Raw genomic sequence first — 19,640 nt, 5'->3', positions numbered from 1 at the left:
TCTATATAAGCTTTTATAGCAATCGAATGCACGTTTGTCCCTTGCCTTAATTTCTACATTAATTTATTTATTCCGAATTTCATATTCGTAATAGATATACAAGTTATCCATAACGTGCACGTTACAAATTAAAACTTAATATCTACCTATTCTAAATTATGAAAATATAAGAGCTACTGATTCCTGAACTATATAATCTGATGATTCTTAATTTCTTACTAGGAGGCCAAATACTGAATATACAATAATACATTATGATATTTTTTTTTTTACTTTTTTATTTTTATTATAGTATGTGTGTGGATCCACATGTTATATTGACTGTACTGTAATAACTTATCGTACTAGTTACCGAAATTAAATTACACAATTGTTGAGCCCCCACATCACACCAACTAATATATTTAATTTTGATTTTTAAATAAAGTGATTAAACTTATTTATAATGTTGGCCACTTTTATGAGCCAAATGTTGTGTTGTTATAACAACAACCAATAAATGCGTAGGTTGGATCATAAATTAGGATAGTTATTATTTACTTGTTCAAAACCGTTTCAGACAGATATAGAAACAGATTGGTGATGCAGACGAATTACGTATTTATAGTTCTTTTCAGAGAAACAAAAAAATAAATATCAAGTTCGCTTGGAATAGAAGGAAAGAAAAAAAAACCCTCAACGGCTAATTTTTACAATTATCTTTCCATGTTACTTAAATCCAATATTTTCAACACACAAACAACATACACATTAGCAGTAATAACTAGGAGAATATATTTATAAGTAATATGATGTTACTTATCATATTACTGCTATTTGATAAGTAAATGTATAAGTTGATTACCAAACTATTGAGAAAAAGTAAATACTAAGAATTCTCAAACGATTTTGAAAATTGCATCTGTTTGAAGTGTAAAAGAGGAAAGATAAAAGAGAACTAGCTTCACAAAAAATAAAAATAAATAGTAAATAAAGGGAGGAGGATCTTTGGTTAATTGTAACTTGTAATTTGTATAGAGAGAGCCAGCTAAAAAAAAAAAAAAAAAAAGAAGAAGAAGAAGATGAAGAAGAGCTCCAAAACAATGGAGAAAAAAACAGTAAAGATAAAAAGAGCAAAAGAGATAAGCTTTAATCATGGGTCCCAAAATACAAACAAATCACAAAAAGATATCAAAAAAAAAAAAAAAAAAATGGAACTTATTATTTCAACTAATCATATTATTAAATAATATGAAGAAAAAGAAGAAGGAGAAAAAAATAAAATGATATTTTGGAATTGGAACAGCAAGTAACAGCAAAGATTAGGCACTTGATTGATTGATACTCCTCTGTTTATATATTAAAGTCAAATGGCATTTTTAGTCATTATTTTCGTCATTATCAAACCAGAGCACACAAAGAAAGAACTATACAAACAGACGCTCCAAAATTTTCTCTGTATTGTTTGGTTTTTGATGTGAAAGTAGGGAGAGAGAGAGAGAGAGAGAGAGAGAGAGAGAGAGAGAGCATAATAACGTTGTGGAGACTGAGACGAAGAAGAAGAAGAACACATGAAGCTTCTTCTCTGTTATTTGAGTTTTTTTTCTTTCTTTTTGGGGATTTGAGTATAGTCATTGGCTTCCTCGTTTGTCTGTTCAAGATGGGACAAAGCTTTTGACTTTTTTTTTTTTTTTTTTCTCTTCATCTCTCTCTCTCTCTTCTCTTCTGGGTTATTCTTCAAAGTTTTGATTTTTTTTTACCTGATCTGTGAGATTTCGATTTGTGTCTATTTTCTCCTCCTCTCATTTCGTAATCCAATTGGATTTGACTGTTTCTTATGATCCGAGGTTTCTAAATTTGGGACCTTTAATTTTCTTCCCCTTTTGATTACTGAAATCCTTAATTAGGGTTTCAGTTAAAAACCCAAACTTTGAGTCCAATTTTAGGGATTTTGATGCATATCTCACTTTGGAAGCCAATTTATCACTGTGCTGCTGCTCTAGTTTTGGACAAGAAGAGCAGTAGTAGTAGCAACAACAGGAATCGAGATGTGACTCAGCGGAAACTCCATGAATCTAAGCTCAGGGAAGCTCTCGAACAAGCTTCAGAAGATGGCTTACTCGTCAAATCTCAAGACATTGATGACGAAGAAGACGAGTCTCAAGATCAAACCCTTGGACGGTCAAGATCACTCGCTAGACTCAACGCTCAACGCGAGTTCTTGCGTGCTACATCACTCGCTGCTCAAAGAGCGTTCGAATCTGAAGATACTTTGCCTCAGCTCGAAGAAGCACTTGACATGTTTCTCACCATGTATCCAAAGTATCGATCTTCTGAGAAAGTTGATCAACTGAGGAACGATGAGTATTTCCACTTATCGTTACCAAAGGTATGTCTTGACTATTGTGGATTTGGGTTGTTCTCTTATCTTCAGACAGTTCATTACTGGGACACTTGCACTTTTAGTTTGTCTGAGATTAGTGCCAATCTTAGCAATCATGCTATCCACGGTGGTGCTGAGAAAGGTTCTATTGAACATGATATCAAGATTAGGATCATGGATTACTTGAACATCCCTGAGAATGAGTATGGTCTTGTGTTCACTGTTAGCAGAGGCTCTGCGTTCAAGTTGCTTGCTGAGTCTTATCCGTTCCACACTAACAAGAAGCTTCTCACTATGTTTGATCACGAGAGCCAATCCGTTAGTTGGATGGGTCAGTGCGCAAAGGAGAAAGGAGCAAAGGTTGGTAGCGCCTGGTTTAAGTGGCCTACACTTAGGCTGTGTTCAATGGATCTTAAGAAGGAGATTTTGAGTAAGAAGAAGAGGAAGAAGGATTCAGCGACCGGTTTGTTTGTATTTCCTGTTCAGTCAAGGGTCACGGGTTCTAAATATTCTTACCAGTGGATGGCATTGGCTCAGCAAAACAATTGGCATGTGTTGCTTGATGCTGGTGCTTTGGGTCCTAAAGACATGGACTCGCTTGGCTTGTCTTTGTTTCGACCGGATTTTATTATCACTTCGTTTTATCGTGTGTTTGGGTATGATCCTACTGGGTTTGGTTGTCTGTTGATTAAGAAATCTGTGATTAGCTGCTTGCAGAGTCAATCCGGGAAAACGAGTTCAGGAATAGTGAAGATAACACCAGAGTATCCTCTGTATCTAAGTGACTCCATGGATGGTTTGGAAGGTTTGACTGGGATTCAAGATAATGATATCGCTATTAATGGAGATAATAAAGCCTTGGGAACTCAGTTACCCGCGTTTTCTGGTGTGTATACTTCTGCTCAGGTGCAGGATGTCTTTGAGACAGATATGGATCATGAAATTGGTTCTGATAGAGATAACACAAGCACTGTGTTTGAGGAAGCTGAGGGTATCTCAGTAGGTGAATTGATTAAGAGTCCAGTTTTCAGCGAAGACGAGTCATCGGATAGCTCACTCTGGATTGATTTGGGTCAGAGTCCTGCTGATTCTGATAATGCAGGTCATCTGAACAAGCAAACGAGCCCTTTATTGGTTCCACAAAACCACAAGAGAAGAATCTCGCCTAAACCAGCTTCAAAGGCTAATAATAATGGCAGCGGAAGGCATGTTCTCTCTTTTGATGCTGCTGTTTTGTCAGTATCACAAGAAGTGGGTGAAGAAGTCTCAGAAGAAGAAAAACCTGAAATGAATCAAATAGAGACAAGTCGGTTGCGAGTTAATGAGATCGAAGAAGGAGGGAGCAGTAAGCTAATTGCTAACTCAAATGGAAATGGTTCGACCTCTGGGATCAAAGAGAGTGCGATAAGAAGGGAAACTGAAGGAGAATTTAGGCTGTTAGGTAGAAGGGAGAAGAGTCAGTATAATGGTGGGAGACTTCTTGTGAATGAAGATGAACATCCCAGTAAACGAAGAGTATCGTTTAGATCAGTAGATCATGGTGAAGCTTCTGTGATCAGTCTTGGGGATGAAGATGAAGAAGAAGACGAAAGCAATGGAGTAGAATGGGATGATGATCAAAGAGAACCAGAGATCGTTTGCAGGCACATTGATCATGTCAACATGTTAGGTCTCAACAAAACAACCTCGAGACTCCGGTACCTCATTAACTGGCTTGTGACCTCTCTGCTTCAACTAAGGCTGCCTAGATCAGACTCAGATGGAGAGCACAAGAATCTTGTTCAGATTTACGGTCCCAAGATCAAATACGAACGCGGATCCTCTGTGGCATTTAATGTCAGGGATTTGAAAAGTGGAATGGTGCATCCTGAGGTAGTGCAGAAACTAGCTGAAAGAGAAGGGATATCTCTAGGCATTGGTTACCTCAGTCACATAAAGATCATCGATAGTCGAAGCGGAGATTCAAGTTCTTGGAAACCGGTGGATTGTGATGGAAAAAACAACGGGTTCATAAGAGTTGAGGTTGTCACAGCTTCTCTTGGGTTCTTGACAGACTTTGAAGATGTTTACAGACTATGGTATTTTCTGGCGAAGTTCTTGAGTCCAGGTTTTGCTAAACAGGGGACACTCCCAACAGTTATTGAAGAAGATGATTCTTCAGAGACTTAAAAAGACATGAGCAGTGGATACAATTTTTTTCATACACTTCCTTTACTGTACTTATCTGTTATTATCTGAGAACATTCTCTTGTATGATTTTGGGAAGTTATTTGAGCAGAGATGATCTTAGACACGATTACAGATGTCTGCATATTGTACTGTTCACCTGTCTTCTATCTTTGCGTCACACAATTCATTGATTCATATCCAAATTTCAGAACTAGAGAAAATATCTAAAGCTGATCTCTAGCTTTTACAAGCTGTCCTATATCTGAAATTGATAATTTATCTTCAAGATTCCATCATCTTTATGAGAAATGCAATCTCTAACGCTGATTCCTTAGTCTGCAAGAACCGGTTTTCTTCGACAATGTCAGTCGTCAAGTTAAGTAAGACAGGGCGTTTCGGGTCATGGAAGGTAGTGTCACGAACTCTTGCAACCCATTTCACAGCTTCCCATACACCAAATCTAACAACAACAATAGAAATCTCACTCTTAAATCTCAAACATCAATAGAAATCACATACTGAGAAGTATGGATACTTACCGAGTATTGAATGAGGAAGTGACTAAAACTGCAGGATAGAGAACATCCTTAGGAATGTTGTCATAAGGTGAATATTCACGTATCAGGGTAGTATTGGATAGATTAGAGTATGAGTTGGATCAAGAAATGGAACCTGAAACAAAAGAAACAATTGACTATTACAAGGGTTTCCTTATCAATCAACGCCTCAAACTTTTTATGAACCCGCAGTTTGCTGAGTACCTTTAGAACCGCAGCTTGGAAGAGATCAGGGCATTGATTGATAGCTGAAGCAACAACGAGTCCTCCCGCACTGTATCCCCAACCAGCAAGCTTGTTATCATCTACTATATTGTTCTCAACAAGAAACTTGGCACATTGAATGTAATCTTTTATGGAGTTAAGTTTCTTCACGCCTCTTCCGTCTTGATGCCACTTCTTTCCTTTCCCTCCTCCACCTCTAGAACGAGAACAATGGATACATGAAGGAAGCCTTTCGCTGCTTACTGTTGAAAGACGAAGTGAACAGAGAAGAGAAAGATGGTACTGACCTAACGTCTGCATATGCAAGTACCCAGCCACGATCAAGGAGGCTTTTAAGTTCACTACGCCATCTCTTATCAAGCATTTCACCATAAGCACCATGTACATGAAGCAAACCAGGTTTTCGGTTCTCCTCTTTCTGAGCTCTTGAGTAAACAATGGTTAATGGAACCATGGCTCCATCATGAGAAGAGACTTCATGGTAATCACATGTGTAAAACTCGGTTAAGTCATTCCACAAGTTGTCATTCTCAGCAGTAGTATCCTCATTATCAAAACTGACAATTCTGGTGCCTGAAGGTATATTAGGGCTCTCGGTGGAGTTTGCAGTGCCATATAAAACCCGTGTTCTTTCGTGAAGCATATTTTGCTGCTGTACAATATTCCATTTCCCATTTAATAGATCGTAATCAACCACTGCATCAGGCATCTGCAGGCCAAAAGTGTTTAAAACTCAATAACACTAGTAACTAAAAAAACCAACTATGGAAGAAGAAAAAAGCAAGATGGCTTGTTCTCCTACCACAAGAGAAGATATGGTGAACCGCATTGTTGGAGAATTGAAGTCGTAGTTTGTGCCAGGAAATATTTGAGAAACATGCTTAGGTAGAGGAAGATAACGAGGTTTAATATCTCTCAGATGAACTGGTACCTGTTAATAAGAACCAATCATGGTCAAATTTATTCACAGAGCATCAATCTGACCGATGAAAGCACTAATTGGAGTAAGCTTTACCCGCTCTGTCTTGAGGGGTAGATCAACCACACAAATTTTTAAGCTCTGCATTTCCTTCACAATGAGGGATAGATGTGTTTTGCAGAAATCAACATCCTCTATGATCTGTTCAGGGTTGTCAACAAAAACTTTCTGCAAATAAAAGACAAACACATACAAATCAGAATGAAGAAAAATACTAATCAGCAGATGAAAACAAATATGTTATTGGCCGAACCAACCTCCCAGAGCCTTTGACTGGAAGAAAAGTGAACAGGGCTTCGAAGAAGATAATGATGGTCGAGTGTCCCACCATCCTTGGAAGCATCTGTAAATAAATAGAGGAATCCCTGGTGATGCTCGATTATGCAGTGTGCTGGAGCATTGTGTTCCCAAACCAATGCCAAACCAGAAAATCGGTCAGCTGCATTGATCAGAAAGACCTAAGACATAGTGCTTGTTATGTTTACAATTAAAAACAAAACAACAAACTAGAAAGCTTTTAACAGATGAATTTGGAGCTTTCACCTTTGAAAATGTAGGAGAGAATGTATTTACAGTCACAAATTGGAAATCTTTTGTATTGCTAATGTTAACATGAACATTTCCCTCAAGTTCTTCATGAAGCAAAACATCTTCATCCGTTGATCCGATCGTACTACAATATAGCCTGATAGCAGAACAAAAAGACGGATTTAAAAAAGCAATTTGTGGTAGAACCAAGAACCAAACAACCAAAATTGATCATACGAAACCTGAGTGGCCGTTTTTTCTGATCAGTCACGACATAGAGCAAAGCCTGTCCGTTCTTTGCCCACGCTATGTTGGAGACACGATCTGCGTGAGGCTTACTACATAAAGCTCCAGAATTTAAGTTTCTCACACACAACTTGAAGTAGTCGTTGTCCTTATCATACATAGTGTATGCAAGAAATTTGTGGTCAGGGGATATCTCTGACATCTCTTCATAAGCATAACCTACAAAACAGGCACAAAAAATTGTTCATTCCTCTTAATCTGTCCAAGTATAAGAGCCTAAATTTTACTTACTGACCTCCAAATCTTTCAGCTTCCAGATTGTAATCAAGCAGCTTCTGCTCAATCCTCTTGCCAGATGTAAAATCAAACCCTGCAGCAGGGGACTTATGAGAAATGAACTCCTCGTGCAAGCTCGCTAGCCTCCTACACAGTACTGGATACTGCTTCCCTTCTTCAACACGTCTATAATACAACCTATTTCCACCAATACAACCAAATCAATCCCCAATTGCCACCAAAAGGACGAACCTTTTTCAAATTAATCGACGAGTCTAAAGATAGAAAAATCCTAGCTTTCTACAACCCTTTGTTCTCAAGACCATGAATTATCAAGTTCCTCAATATAAACAAGAGAATATGTTAATTTTTGGATACTACTCACCAAGGTCCCCAACGAAGAGGAGGCGTGGAGAGGTCAAAGGACAAACGAGAAGCCATTTCAGACTGAAGCTTGGTCTGAATCCTATCAGTATCAGCCAAAACTGCTTCAGTATACTTCTCTTCTTGCTCCATATAGATATCCATATGCCGCATCGCTACTTTATCTTCCAGCTTAGACATCCAACTGTAAGGATCCTCCCACGTCGCGTCGTGGAAGGTGAAACTCTGAGGCTTCTTCGGCGGTTTTGGTAACATTGGTGGTGGTGGAGGAGGCGGTGGTGACTTCGGAGGCTTGTAACGGCGACATTGTTGTTGCCGGGAACGACAATTGTGACGGAAGAAAGTCCGAGAGAGATGGCTCAACATATTCTTCGGTGGGTCATTGGGGCGTTTACTCACAGGGTTTTTTGGATTTTCATAACCGATGAACCTTCTAATCCATAAGGAGGGTTCCCAGAACCCCTATTGGAATTTAGAAGGCTAAAAGAGATCAGTAAGCAAATTGCTTCAGGTGGCTTTAGAGAGATCATAAAATTATACAACTCTTATGTTATGTTCAATGATGTGCCCACGTTTATCGGGGCTTAAGCCAGCTTAAAAATTCGAGGCTATTTTAATATATATATATATTTAAAAAATATATATTAAAAATTCAAAATTAGAATTAAATAAATATTTAAAATTTGAAATTATAGAAATTATTTATAAAAAAAAGGCAAGTATAATACCGGGCTTTTCATCTTGTCAGAATGCTGCTCTGATTGACGTAGCCAGGGCAAATGAGATCACTCAGATAAAACTCAACAGGAAACATTAGTAGTTGAATCTAAAAGAAAGGTGGTCGCACAAAAACTAAAAACTTATATTATCCATTATATAAGGTGAGAGAGGGCTAAAGGTGTTTTGGCGCATTAACAACAGACTCGTTGAGCTTTAATTACATATTTGACCTCTCAGTGTTTACATAAAGAGCAGGAATGATCAGAATAAGTATTGAAAAGGCCATGTGCGGAGACACACTCTCCAACCAATCTTCATAGACAAAAAAAGGGCACCATCTTTGGTTTGGTGGCTTCCGATATTAGGTAACTGGATTCCTCTCTCTTAAAAAAAGCCGTAAGCGGGAGGAGTTCACTTGTCTTTATCCTAATGTTTGGGAAATCCACCATCAGGCGAGTCTCAAAAAAGTTTAACATTTCTTTGAAAACGATAATTTGTTTTGGTCGTTCTTCTTTTCGAAGAGACTGCACAAGTGCATAAACCTCTTCAACAGTTTTCAATTTTGCTAGTTGCTTTAGACAATTGATCAAATAAAGCACAGCCTCATCAATTGGCTAATCAATTCCACAAGCTGATTATATATTATTGGCTTTAACACAGCTTTTTATTGGGTAAATGAAATTAGTGAATGTTTTTGTGTTACTGTTATTTCTAATTTATAGTTGCATAAATATTTTTGTAAAGAAATTAATGTTTTCCAAATTCCTAATTGGTTCTTACTAATCACTAATTCTTTATCATTGATACACATATCTATTAATCTATATGGTATTTATTTCAAATTTAAATATAAAGAACTTTTTTCCATTATCCACTATTAATCTAACTTTTGTAAGAAATGTTAGTTAGTTAGCTTAACTAACATATATGTTTAATTTTCTTTCCCTACAATCCAAACAATCTTTCGTGCACCCCCTAGATGACTTTAAGTACACGGATTTTGTTTTACTGATTTTATTTATTTTAATTATAGTATTACATGACATTTTTTATTTTAATTATAGTATTACATGACATTTTTTATTTTAAATATAATATTACATGACATATTGTTCTATTTTCATTGGTTAAACTAATATGTGGTGAATAAGGAGGTAAGTATTGTTCTTATTTGAATAAAGTTGATCCTTTTAATCATATTTGACTTCTTTTTTTCTTTTCTAGATTGACATAAGATTTTTTCTTTTTTAACTTTTAATCAAATTCATATAAGTTCAATATTCTTCCTCAAATTTGTTATTATATCCTAGCACGTAAAAATTCATATAAGCATTGATCTTGAAAGTATCATCAGCACACACTACTGCTGGCCTGAAGTTGAACCCCTTCTTCCGGGTGATAGCGAGCATACTTGGCACACATTTTGGTCTTGTCAACACCTTGACTCATATTTCATAAGTTCGTTTTCTAAAACAAGTTTACCAAAAAAAAAAAACAATAACAGAGAGGACTGACATCGTTCGTAGTCCGATGATCATGATGACTATGCTAGATTCAGGCTTTCCCGGATTTAGAGAGGTCAGCTAAGATAATCTGAAGTGGTGCGGTTTCGAGTTAAGTCAAGAAATCAAAACCACTAAGGAGATTACAAGAAACAACCTGGTAGATTAGATTTCCCGCGTAGCATGGAGATTGATATTTCCTGGCTTTTACCCTCCATCTCATACACGAGCAATCTAGTGATCTTCTTCAAGCAACTCTTTAGCAACTCTTTAGAATCTTTTCAAAGGACAGGCCTAGCTGGCCTCTCTGTTCCTCCAACGCCATCCAGGAAATCGATCTCTTTAATCAGTGGTCGTCAGGTTGTCCACTTTGCTCCTTAGGTGGTTCGACTCCAGCAGAATAGTTTGGAATATCACGAAACCTCCGATTGAGGGAGGAATCCTTCGAAGTTTATAAACAAACACACACTAACGGTTCACAGGTACATTAACCCAAATCGGCAGAACTGGGCCTGGTGTGGTTGGTGTGTTTATGGGCCTTGGTAAATTGTCATTGAAGGTGTAAGTTGTAAGAATCACATGTTAATACATAAATAAGAAATTAGGGTAGAGAAAAGCTAAACTTCTAAATCTTTTCCTTTTTTTTCACTCTCTCTCTCTCTATATATCTCTCAAATCCCTTGTCAGACTTTAGAACATCAAACAAGTTTTATATTTCTCTCGTCTTGTCCAAGAAGATCTTTTGCTTTTAAAATTCAATCACTACAAAACAAAAACACTCTGATTACAGAAGAAATCATGGTTGAAACGGGTAAAGACTTGGAATTTTTCAAGGTCTTTCTCCCCGAATTTAGTTCTCACGAACTGGTGATTCCTCCAGCATTCATCGACTTATTATTAGGGAAGCCATTACCTACAGAAGTGTTCTTACTCGATGAGATCGGACGGTTGTGGCGTGTAGAGACAGAAACAGAAGACACAGACGAAAGATTCTGTGTTTTGTTCAAAAAAGGTTGGGAAAGTTTCGCAAAAGATCAATCTCTTGAATTTGGAGACTTTCTTGTGTTTCGTTACGACGGCGATTCGAGATTCTCCGTTACGATTTTCGCTCAAGATGGAATTAAAAAAGATGTTTGTGTCGTCACAACCACGGAAGGATCTAGGGTTTCTGTTGACAATGAACCGGTTGATGATATTTTTACTAAACCGGAAAGTAGGAAAGATTGTGGCAATAAGCGGAAACGGGAACACGATTCGGTCAACGATAAACCGGATCAGTATGAATCAACTAGCAAAACCAAACCGGAACATCGTGATAAGACTCAGAGAACAGTTAACCGGGCTGGAGGTAATTTAACATTAAATTTTGGGTTTTTATTTTGACTTTTTTTTTTCTTCATTCAAGTTCAAGTGTTTTGAATCATATATATAGATATTTGTTTGGTGTTATGCATAGATCCTTGTGACATATCATGGTTTCCTGAGGATGGAGTTGAAGAATCGGTTTATAAACCCAAGAATCCGCATTTTCTAAGGAATATTACAAGCAGTTCATATCAGAAACTGGTGAGCTTAAAGAACTAATTTTATAAATATGTCTTTTTTTTTGTTTTTGGTTTTTTTTTTTTTTTTGTCGTAATGGTTTACCTAATATCAATTTCAATGTTTTGCTAGGAAATACCGACAACTTTTCTAAAATCGAATGGGATCGAATTGGAGGAAGAACTTGAGCTTCGTGATGAAGATGGAAAGAAGTGGCCTTTGAAAGTTGAAAATCACGGTAGAGGACAAAAGTTCTCGTTTGCAACATGGTCGTGTTTCTGTAAAAGCCAAAAGTTGAGGAAGAACCACAAGTTTTTACTCGAGTTTATTGTACCAAGGAGTGGGAGATGCAACGAGATTCAAGTTCGTGTTATCAGTGGGAGATTGCCTACCACTATGACAACAAATAAATACCAAGTTCATGCTATGTAACCCTGTTATGTTTGGCTTCTTTTATGAATCTTTTTTGTTAGTATTTGTTGGACATGGGCTGCGCCCCAATATGCCACTAGGCCCAACAAGACGAATTCTGCGATTCCGGCCCGACAAAATTGGATGCAAGTCATTAATAATCCGTAAAGGGCAATCTCGGGAATTCACGATGGGAACCCTAGAAAACCCTCGGTCTACAGTCCACTATATAAAGAAACAGTTTTCACTGGAGAAAGGAGGAGGACTCGCGTACAATACCCCGAGAGCAATACTTTGCGTCTAAAAACTCTTGTTATTCTCTGTATAATTTTCTGTTAGCTTCCCAGCTCGTCGTGACTCACTTGTCAGTTCTCCTGTGAACTGACGAGCACGATCTTGACTCGTTTTAGTGACGACCTCACATTCCTATCGTTAATAAAGAACAAACTTCACTCTTTCCCCCTAAAATCGATATTTATTTAGTGTTGTGCAATCCCCCGTACAAACAGTATTATATAGTTGCATCAATTTAGAATTTTGTAATTCATCAGTTAGAAATATTCCCAATCATCTCTATGGTATTTTATTTCAAATTTTATATGTAATAGGATTTTGTTTTTCATTATCAGCTTCCCTCATATAATCTTAAACCCTTTGAAAGAACTTCCATGTCTTTTCTTTGTTAATGCGTTTGTATATGAATTTGATTGAACCAAGATTAGAATATTTATTGAAAATTATTTAATTTGATGTTTTACAATATACTACGAACTAGATTAAGACCCGTGCTAGAGCACGAGTTGAAATTTATTTTATTTATATTGTAATTTTTATATAAAATATAATTTATGTGATTGTTTCTAAAAGTTTTTTGGATAAAACATTGCAATCAAATCATATGCTTAAATATGATGACTTGAAAAAAGACACATATTTTGTAAGTTTTATATTGTTAATGATTCTAGATAAGTAACCGTGCTATAACACTGATTAGATTTTATTTTATACAAAATTTTGTATATTTTTTATTTTAAAATAAAATTTTAATATATTATATTAGTTCATATATGTGAAGTTATTTCAACAATGTATATTCTACATCGTGATTTGAATGTCATTATAAGACATAATTTTGTAAATTTGGTTTTTAAAAAGCGAGTTATTATATTATGAGTAATTTAATATATTGTTATACTTTTTGTTTTAATATACTCGGTTTCTTGAAATTCTTTCATATTATAGTGACATATTATTGACATTGCTATAATAAAACAATTTAGAGTGTTTATAGTTTCTAACTTTTATATCAAGTTTTAATATTTTATAAATATTTCAAAATAAATTATTTAAAGTTTATTATATTATATAAAATTATAAAATTCAACAAAAAAATATGAAATTAAATTCAAATATTCAAATTTTGACCCGTTACTCAGTAAAATTTTTAATTCAATAGATATTATTTTTAAAGAATAATATTACTAAAGCTTGAATATTTTATAGATTGAATAATTTTTTTTTTTTGAATTCAACTTATGTTATATCCGGAAATAAAACTATTTTTTAATTATAATAAATAATATGAGAATTTATTTGTTTCACAAAATAGACTCATATATAAAAATGAGAGGTGATGTATACTGATAATTAACAAATTAATATGTTAAGTGAGATATCAAATTTTTTTTAATATGGATGAATAATTTAATAAAAGAAATCAACATGGTAAGTTAGATGATATCTTTAGAATATTCTCTTTAAGATTTTCAGAAAAAAATTAAAGTTGTACCCACTATTTAACTTATAACCAATTAATTTACCAATTAATCTATAACCTAATTCTAACCAACTTATTAAAATTATATATTCTACAAAACAATGTTGTGTACTTCCATTTTATTATAAAGAGGATTTAACTTATAACCAATTAATATATCAATTAATCTATAACATATTTCTAACTAACTTATTAAAATTATATAGTTTACGAAACAATGTTGTGTACTTCCGTTTTATTATAAAGGGGATTAACAACAGATTTTGTAACATGCTTAAAAGATTGGGTTGATTGATTTGAACATAAAATGAGGTGATCGACCGTTAAAGTGTCATATCTTTTTCCCATAAACTAATTTAGTATTTTTGCAAACTATAGTGTGACTTCAGGATTGCCTAGCCTTTTTTTTAACGGATATAGGTTTTGGTTGATGATATGGTTGATCAACGGTGAATCTGTATTACATAACATAACATAATTTACGCTAATTCATCCATCACTCGACTATTCCACCTTACTGTTATTTAGCAGAGAATATAAATATGTAGTTCTAACTAATCAATAAGATTATATGTTAAATTGTAAAAATACAATGTCGTTTTGTCTCTGTTACGCAAGCAATGACAACAAACTAAAATACCATTTAAGGCATTAAGGAGGCACTAATTGCAAGCAAAATAGAATAATACAAAAGCTAAGACGACTGCACGTAGGAGAGCACATAGTTTTTGTCCTTTTCGTAGTTTATATACTATAGTTATAAACTAACGAAAAGCCAAATCAGCCACCGGTTTTCACAGAACCAACGGGACCAAGGCCCAATGTAATACGATTATATATCTCCCCACAAAAGAATAAAATAATAAACAACTAACAATCATCTGAATGCGAAGTCTCACCAATCCATTTATATATAAATACACACGAGAGTGTGTGTTGTTTACTACACAATATTTTCTTTGTTCCATCAACTGACTATAACAACAAAAAATATCGAAAAGCTCCAATGGAGTTTGTGACTTCGAAAGAAGAGGAGATATGTTTGAAAGAGGAGCAAGTGTCGAAGCAGCTACACCTGAAATCGTCTGAAACGCAAACGCAAACGCAAACGCAGACGCTGAACAGAAAAGCCGTTCTTAACCGCATCCGCAACCACAAATGTATTCACAAAATCAAGAGTCTTCTCCACACCACCGCCGCTAATAACGGAGCCACCGTCGACGCTGATCATCACTGGATTGATGGTGGCGATGTCTTCTCTTGTCCGTGAATTTTGCCACGTGTCATACACGTGTGTTGTTTATGTTACTCTCTTTGTTTATTCCTGTAATCGAAATTAGTATCCAAAAATACAACTTGTGTAATTCCTAGTGAGTAGAGGAGTGATCATCATATATAATTAATTTGTAGATTTCGATATTCACGATAAATTGATGATCACCACCGTTGATCTTTAGCGATTTAATTATTGCCTTATTGGGAAGCGGTGCAATGGATAAATTGGGCCATGCGTGATTATTAATTGTTTGGGCTTCTCAAAGTCTTATTTAAAAGCCCAAATTTGGATTTTGCATTCGATTTTCTTCCAGTTGTACTATAAACCAAACACAATTACTAGAAAACCAAAAAAGTCAACAAGAAAAGAAAAAAAAAAAGAAAACTGGAATGATACATACTCGTCTAATCCCAAAAACCAAGTTTTCATCGAGAATTAATCTAGCATCAAAAGAGACTAGTGTGATACGTATAACTCCATCACTCTTCTTCGTCTTACACAACACAAACAGTAGTAGTAGTAACAACCTAAACTTAAGTCACTGAAGGTTAGATCACAACACACTAGAGAGTAGAGACGAGCTCTTGCTCTTATGAAGAAGACGAGAAGACCCGTCTCCGTTTGTAATTAGCCTTGAAGCAAGCCTGCCTCAGCCTCTTAGTCTTTTCCCCAAATGTCAAATCAGGAACCTCCTCAATCATCTTCTTTTCCATCTCCAAAAGCTCCAAAGCGTTCCTCAGCTTACTCTTGTTCGTTTCCTCCGTATTCCGTAATGAGTCCTTTCCAAAAAGACCATCACATATAAGTGTGTAATCCCAAAAATGATAAGCAGGTAGATTGATTATGTTATTTAAAGATATATCTCTGTTGACGTACCTTGAGGTTAGTAATTAGAGTATTAAGGCTTGAGAGCTTACGGTGAGGCCATCGAGGAATACCTAACTCACGACATTTTTTCTTCAGGAGAGTTATTCCAATATTAAGCTCCTTGGCTGCTTTAGCTATCGGCATGTAGAAGTACTGCTTCATCATTTCCCTTGACAATCTACTACTGACCATATCTTCTCTATATCGCCTCTTCACTATTATCCTCTTCTGGCTTCTTGTCTCTTTTAGTGTCTTTGTGTTATCATTTTCATAACATATTTTCTCCGAATTTGGATCTCCCATGCTATTAGTATTTCTTGAAATTGGTTCGACCTGATCGTTGCAGTTACCATTATTCTCATTCCACCATCCGCTCAATACATCTGCTACACGATATAAACTAATATTATCGTCCAAGCATGCATGAATATATGTGTGTGTGTGTGTGTATATATATGTATCCATATACCTAGAGAGAAAGTACTAGAGATGGCTTCAAGACCAAGGGAAGCCAGAAACGTATCATCAGCCGCAAAGGTAGTATAGTAAGGATTAACAATGCTATCTTGGAAACAAAACCAACTTTGAGTTTGGAAATCCTTAAAAGGGTTAATGAAAGAGCTGCAAAAACTCAAACAACAAACAAAAAAAACAAAGCATCTTAGATTCGTTTAATTGTTTAATCAAACAGTAAAACCATAAGTGACTTACTTTTGGTCGATGAAAAGTGATTGATCGAGAAACGAGAATATGTCTTCTTGGATGAATGATTCATAGTAGTTGTTGGCATCTGACCAGATCATAAGAGGTTTTTGATCAGCCATATCGATTGAAAGGGGATAGATAGATTTTTTAACGTTCCTCTGTCTTAATTAGAAGGAGGAGATGAATCGTGGGCATGTATATATATATATATATATATATAAATGAGTTTTGGAATGTACTCCATATAAAAGTATATGCATAGATAGAGAAAGTACATGAATAGTGGGAAGTGGGTATTTAGTTCTCGGAGATGGTGAGCCGTCAAAATCATTATATGTTTACTGTAAGTTACGAGAGAGATAGTAAGTAGAAATTAATGATTAGTGTTGATTGTTTTGGTTAATAGGGATAAGTCATTACACTTAATGCTAATTATATCTATTATCTATTAATAATAGGCCGTAAGTTGTAAACGTTCAAAAATTTCATAGGCTTAGGTTCCCCATCCCATCACATGCAATGCGACTTCATGATATCTTTGCTTGTTGCCATCTTTCAAAATCTCTTTTTTCAAAAAATAATCATGAGAATCACTCTACTCTGCAAGGACGTGTAGTTGCGTGAGTATATATTTAATAAATATTGACATAACATAGTTTCCAAATTTTTGTTGTGAAAAAAAGTGATGTGTTACATGCAAGGTCAATACGGTAGCCGGTGGCTGGTGCGATCAATGTATGTTTGTAAAAATAAACTATGCAATCAACAATATATATCAAATGGTAAATTCACAATACACTGTACAGTCTGTACTAACTAATTTCGTTAGAAGTGAATATTGCCAAGGACAATGATCTTCTCTCTTCTGGTAAGTATATATAATCTATTTTGATTAGTTACCACAACACGTTGCCATGCAAAACTAGTACTCCATTACATTACCATAGCCAACGTCCATCTCTTTTAGAAATGTACTTGTGTTCCGTAACCGTTTTTATTTTCCCAATGATAGATAATGTGTGCTACGCATTATTTTTGTCACTAAAATCATTCCCAATTTACCCCAAAAAAAAAATATAGCATTCACAATAATTATGAATTCAGTTTTTCAATATATCTTCCATTCATATATTTTAAACTTCATTGCTTGATGAACATAAGTTATAGCACATAAAAAAAATCTTTAAAAGTAATCTTTATTAAAAAAAACCAATACAATTGAAAATCAATAAATAGTAAAAACCAGCAAAATCAATCCCAATGAAAGCGTAAAGAATAGTATTGTATATATATAACTCTGGTTTTATTTAGTTTTCAATGGTAACTATAACATTTCCACCTTGCCGTGTATGATCACCGACCAAAACTATATTTCTCAGTCACGTACCACGTCTTGCTGATGTTCTCCCGACAATTTCAGCCGCCGCATCGTTGTAAACACGCGCCGCCATCTCCGCCGTCGGAAACGCTCCAAGCCACTTCCTTGCTTTCGTACTCGGGTCCCATATCTCCGCCGCCCATTTACCCGATGGCTTTCGCCTCACTCCTTTGTATTTCTTCTCCTTCCTTATCTCTCCGTGATTCCGTTGGAATGTGCAGCCGTAGCAACCCGTGACGCCACAGAGAGGACAAGGGCCAGCGTCCGGAGGCGGAAGAGCTGCTTCGGCAGCGATCAAGTTTGATGATGACGTGTGACCTCCGGAGTTGGATATCACTTGTCGCAGAGCAGAGACCATGATCTCATGCTCTTGATCCCTAGTCAAGTACGAAGAAGAAGGAGGTGGTGGTGATGCAACAGCGGTGACATTTTCGTTTTGATCGTTTGAGAGAACATTTTCTGAACAATCCGTTTTTGAAGAATTCATTTTTGACGGTAATCATGAAGGGCTGGCTAGCTACAAAGGATCCAAAGTGGTGTGAAGATTTAGAAAACAAACTGACCGAGTAGGGTTTATATATAGGCAACAGGCAATGAATGGTACTTGTTACCATTTATGTATCTAAGTTACGATATTGTAGGCCGAAATAAGATACTTGACGACCAAGAAAGTCATTTCCGCTCGTGTTTGTTTAAGCACCAAATGGGTCAACGGTCTATATATAAGTTCAAAAACAAAAGGTCCATGACTATCATGTTTTAGTAAAACAGTTTTACGCTGTGTTATTTGAAAATAAAATTGTAAATAATCAGTTTAGTTACAATAAATGTCGTATATCTGTTATGAAGAAATAAAATATACTATATAAAAGATAAATATATTTATATTTATACAGAAACTATAAGTAATTGGGTATAGGTTAATTATAATTATATGGTTAAAATCATCGGAAAACAAATAACGAATTTGAGTTAACTGTGTATATATACCATGGTTGTCCACAAATTTACATATAAAAAAGTCGCTCTCTATTATTAGTATATTCATACCACCTTAGATTCTAGCTAATCAATTTTGCGACAATTTTTTTTTGTTTTCATTCGATCTGTATCGCTTAGTCAGTCCGTTTTTGATTCATTGCACTGATCTGTAGACATCTCCTGCTTTTTGTGTCATGCATCGCTGGAAACAAGAAACCACCTCTTTTTTTCTTGTCCCTACTCGACTGTAGTGTGAACAAGTCTCACCTCGAAGCTCCTAGCACACCAATTCTCCACAGATTGGACAACAAACTTGGCTCTTCTCACAGACATTTCCTTGGAGAAGACAATTTTATTCTTACTGCGGTATGCTTTCCAGGCATCCATCCACACTCTTTGGAAATAACGAAATAATCGCCGCCATGGGGAACCATCGATACTACCTGCTCTGTTTCTTAAACGTTTGGACAGGCTTATCCGCAACCGGTTACTCTCTTTTCTAACTAATGGAAATTACTTGGATTACATGGCTAAGTAGTTAGCAACACGTTACAAACTGTTTTTGTTTGTAGATTACCTGTTATGTTTTAAACTTTAAATAGTTTAAACATTTTAAACAAACATCTTAAGATTTTGTAGTACTTGATGTAAAAACGTTTTTTTCGAATAAATTTTATATTTTATTCAAAAATATATATATATATATATATATATATATGTTTTGAGACGATCCGTTTGAGTGGCAAAAACTAATT

At 35.5% G+C, this 19,640-nt stretch overlaps 4 protein-coding genes and 2 pseudogenes across 5 annotated transcripts; 3 read left to right on the top strand and 3 right to left on the bottom strand.

The window, feature by feature from the left end:
• The first annotated feature begins 1,933 nt into the window (after window positions 1-1,933).
• On the top strand, window positions 1,934-4,673 carry LOC104729096 (uncharacterized). Its single transcript, XM_087474240.1, has one exon. The coding sequence runs from the start codon at window positions 1,934-1,936 to the stop codon at window positions 4,529-4,531; it is 2,598 nt and encodes an 865-aa protein (XP_087330366.1). The 3' UTR covers window positions 4,532-4,673.
• Window positions 4,546-8,573, bottom strand: LOC104729095 (uncharacterized; annotated as a pseudogene). Its single transcript, XR_015571925.1, has 12 exons — window positions 8,455-8,573; window positions 7,728-8,188; window positions 7,362-7,540; window positions 7,063-7,285; window positions 6,836-6,977; window positions 6,550-6,750; window positions 6,329-6,460; window positions 6,116-6,244; window positions 5,601-6,022; window positions 5,293-5,509; window positions 5,071-5,203; window positions 4,546-4,991 (listed from the first exon to the last, which is right to left on the bottom strand). The product of XR_015571925.1 is annotated as an uncharacterized LOC104729095 (transcript).
• Window positions 8,574-10,679: 2,106 nt separating this feature from the next.
• Window positions 10,680-12,385, top strand: LOC104729094 (putative B3 domain-containing protein At5g66980). Its single transcript, XM_010447986.2, has 3 exons — window positions 10,680-11,296; window positions 11,405-11,514; window positions 11,623-12,385. Exons 1-3 carry the CDS (start codon window positions 10,747-10,749, stop codon window positions 11,920-11,922), a joined length of 960 nt encoding a protein of 319 aa, XP_010446288.1. The 5' UTR covers window positions 10,680-10,746; the 3' UTR covers window positions 11,923-12,385.
• Window positions 12,386-14,552: 2,167 nt separating this feature from the next.
• Window positions 14,553-15,143, top strand: LOC109127486 (uncharacterized). Its single transcript, XM_019232312.2, has one exon. It carries the CDS (start codon window positions 14,685-14,687, stop codon window positions 14,946-14,948), a length of 264 nt encoding a protein of 87 aa, XP_019087857.1. The 5' UTR covers window positions 14,553-14,684; the 3' UTR covers window positions 14,949-15,143.
• A 316-nt stretch (window positions 15,144-15,459) lies between these two features.
• LOC104727333 (protein RKD3-like) lies at window positions 15,460-16,669 on the bottom strand. The gene is made up of 4 exons (XM_019232517.2): window positions 16,533-16,669; window positions 16,291-16,451; window positions 15,831-16,204; window positions 15,460-15,733 (listed from the first exon to the last, which is right to left on the bottom strand). Exons 1-4 carry the CDS (start codon window positions 16,643-16,645, stop codon window positions 15,545-15,547), a joined length of 837 nt encoding a protein of 278 aa, XP_019088062.1. The 5' UTR covers window positions 16,646-16,669; the 3' UTR covers window positions 15,460-15,544.
• Window positions 16,670-17,882: 1,213 nt separating this feature from the next.
• Window positions 17,883-18,431, bottom strand: LOC104727332 (ethylene-responsive transcription factor ERF122 pseudogene; annotated as a pseudogene).
• Between the last annotated feature and the right edge of the window lie 1,209 nt (window positions 18,432-19,640).

The sequence above is a fragment of the Camelina sativa genome, chromosome 11 (assembly GCF_030686135.1).
Source record: "Camelina sativa cultivar CO46 ecotype springtype chromosome 11, ASM3068613v1".
In the NCBI taxonomy this organism is placed as follows: domain Eukaryota; kingdom Viridiplantae; phylum Streptophyta; class Magnoliopsida; order Brassicales; family Brassicaceae; genus Camelina; species Camelina sativa.
Note: the sequence above shows the minus strand (reverse complement) of the source record. Positions and strands in the feature narration are given on the sequence as shown.

What these genes read in the sequence shown, in the direction of transcription:
- LOC109127486 (XM_019232312.2), top strand. Translation starts at nt 14,685, where the DNA reads ATGGAGTTTGTGACTTCGAAAGAAGAGGAGATATGTTTGAAAGAGGAG.
- LOC104729096 (XM_087474240.1), top strand. Translation starts at nt 1,934, where the DNA reads ATGCATATCTCACTTTGGAAGCCAATTTATCACTGTGCTGCTGCTCTA.
- LOC104729094 (XM_010447986.2), top strand. Translation starts at nt 10,747, where the DNA reads ATGGTTGAAACGGGTAAAGACTTGGAATTTTTCAAGGTCTTTCTCCCC. An exon ending in AACAGTTAACCGGGCTGGAG is followed by an intron (nt 11,297 to 11,404) that starts GTAATTTAACAT and finishes TGTTATGCATAG; the next exon opens with ATCCTTGTGACATATCATGG. An exon ending in GCAGTTCATATCAGAAACTG is followed by an intron (nt 11,515 to 11,622) that starts GTGAGCTTAAAG and finishes ATGTTTTGCTAG; the next exon opens with GAAATACCGACAACTTTTCT.
- LOC104727333 (XM_019232517.2), bottom strand. Translation starts at nt 16,645, where the DNA reads ATGGCTGATCAAAAACCTCTTATGATCTGGTCAGATGCCAACAACTAC. An exon ending in TCACTTTTCATCGACCAAAA is followed by an intron (nt 16,452 to 16,532) that starts GTAAGTCACTTA and finishes TTGTTGTTTGAG; the next exon opens with TTTTTGCAGCTCTTTCATTA. An exon ending in CTCTAATTACTAACCTCAAG is followed by an intron (nt 15,734 to 15,830) that starts GTACGTCAACAG and finishes CTTTTTGGAAAG; the next exon opens with GACTCATTACGGAATACGGA.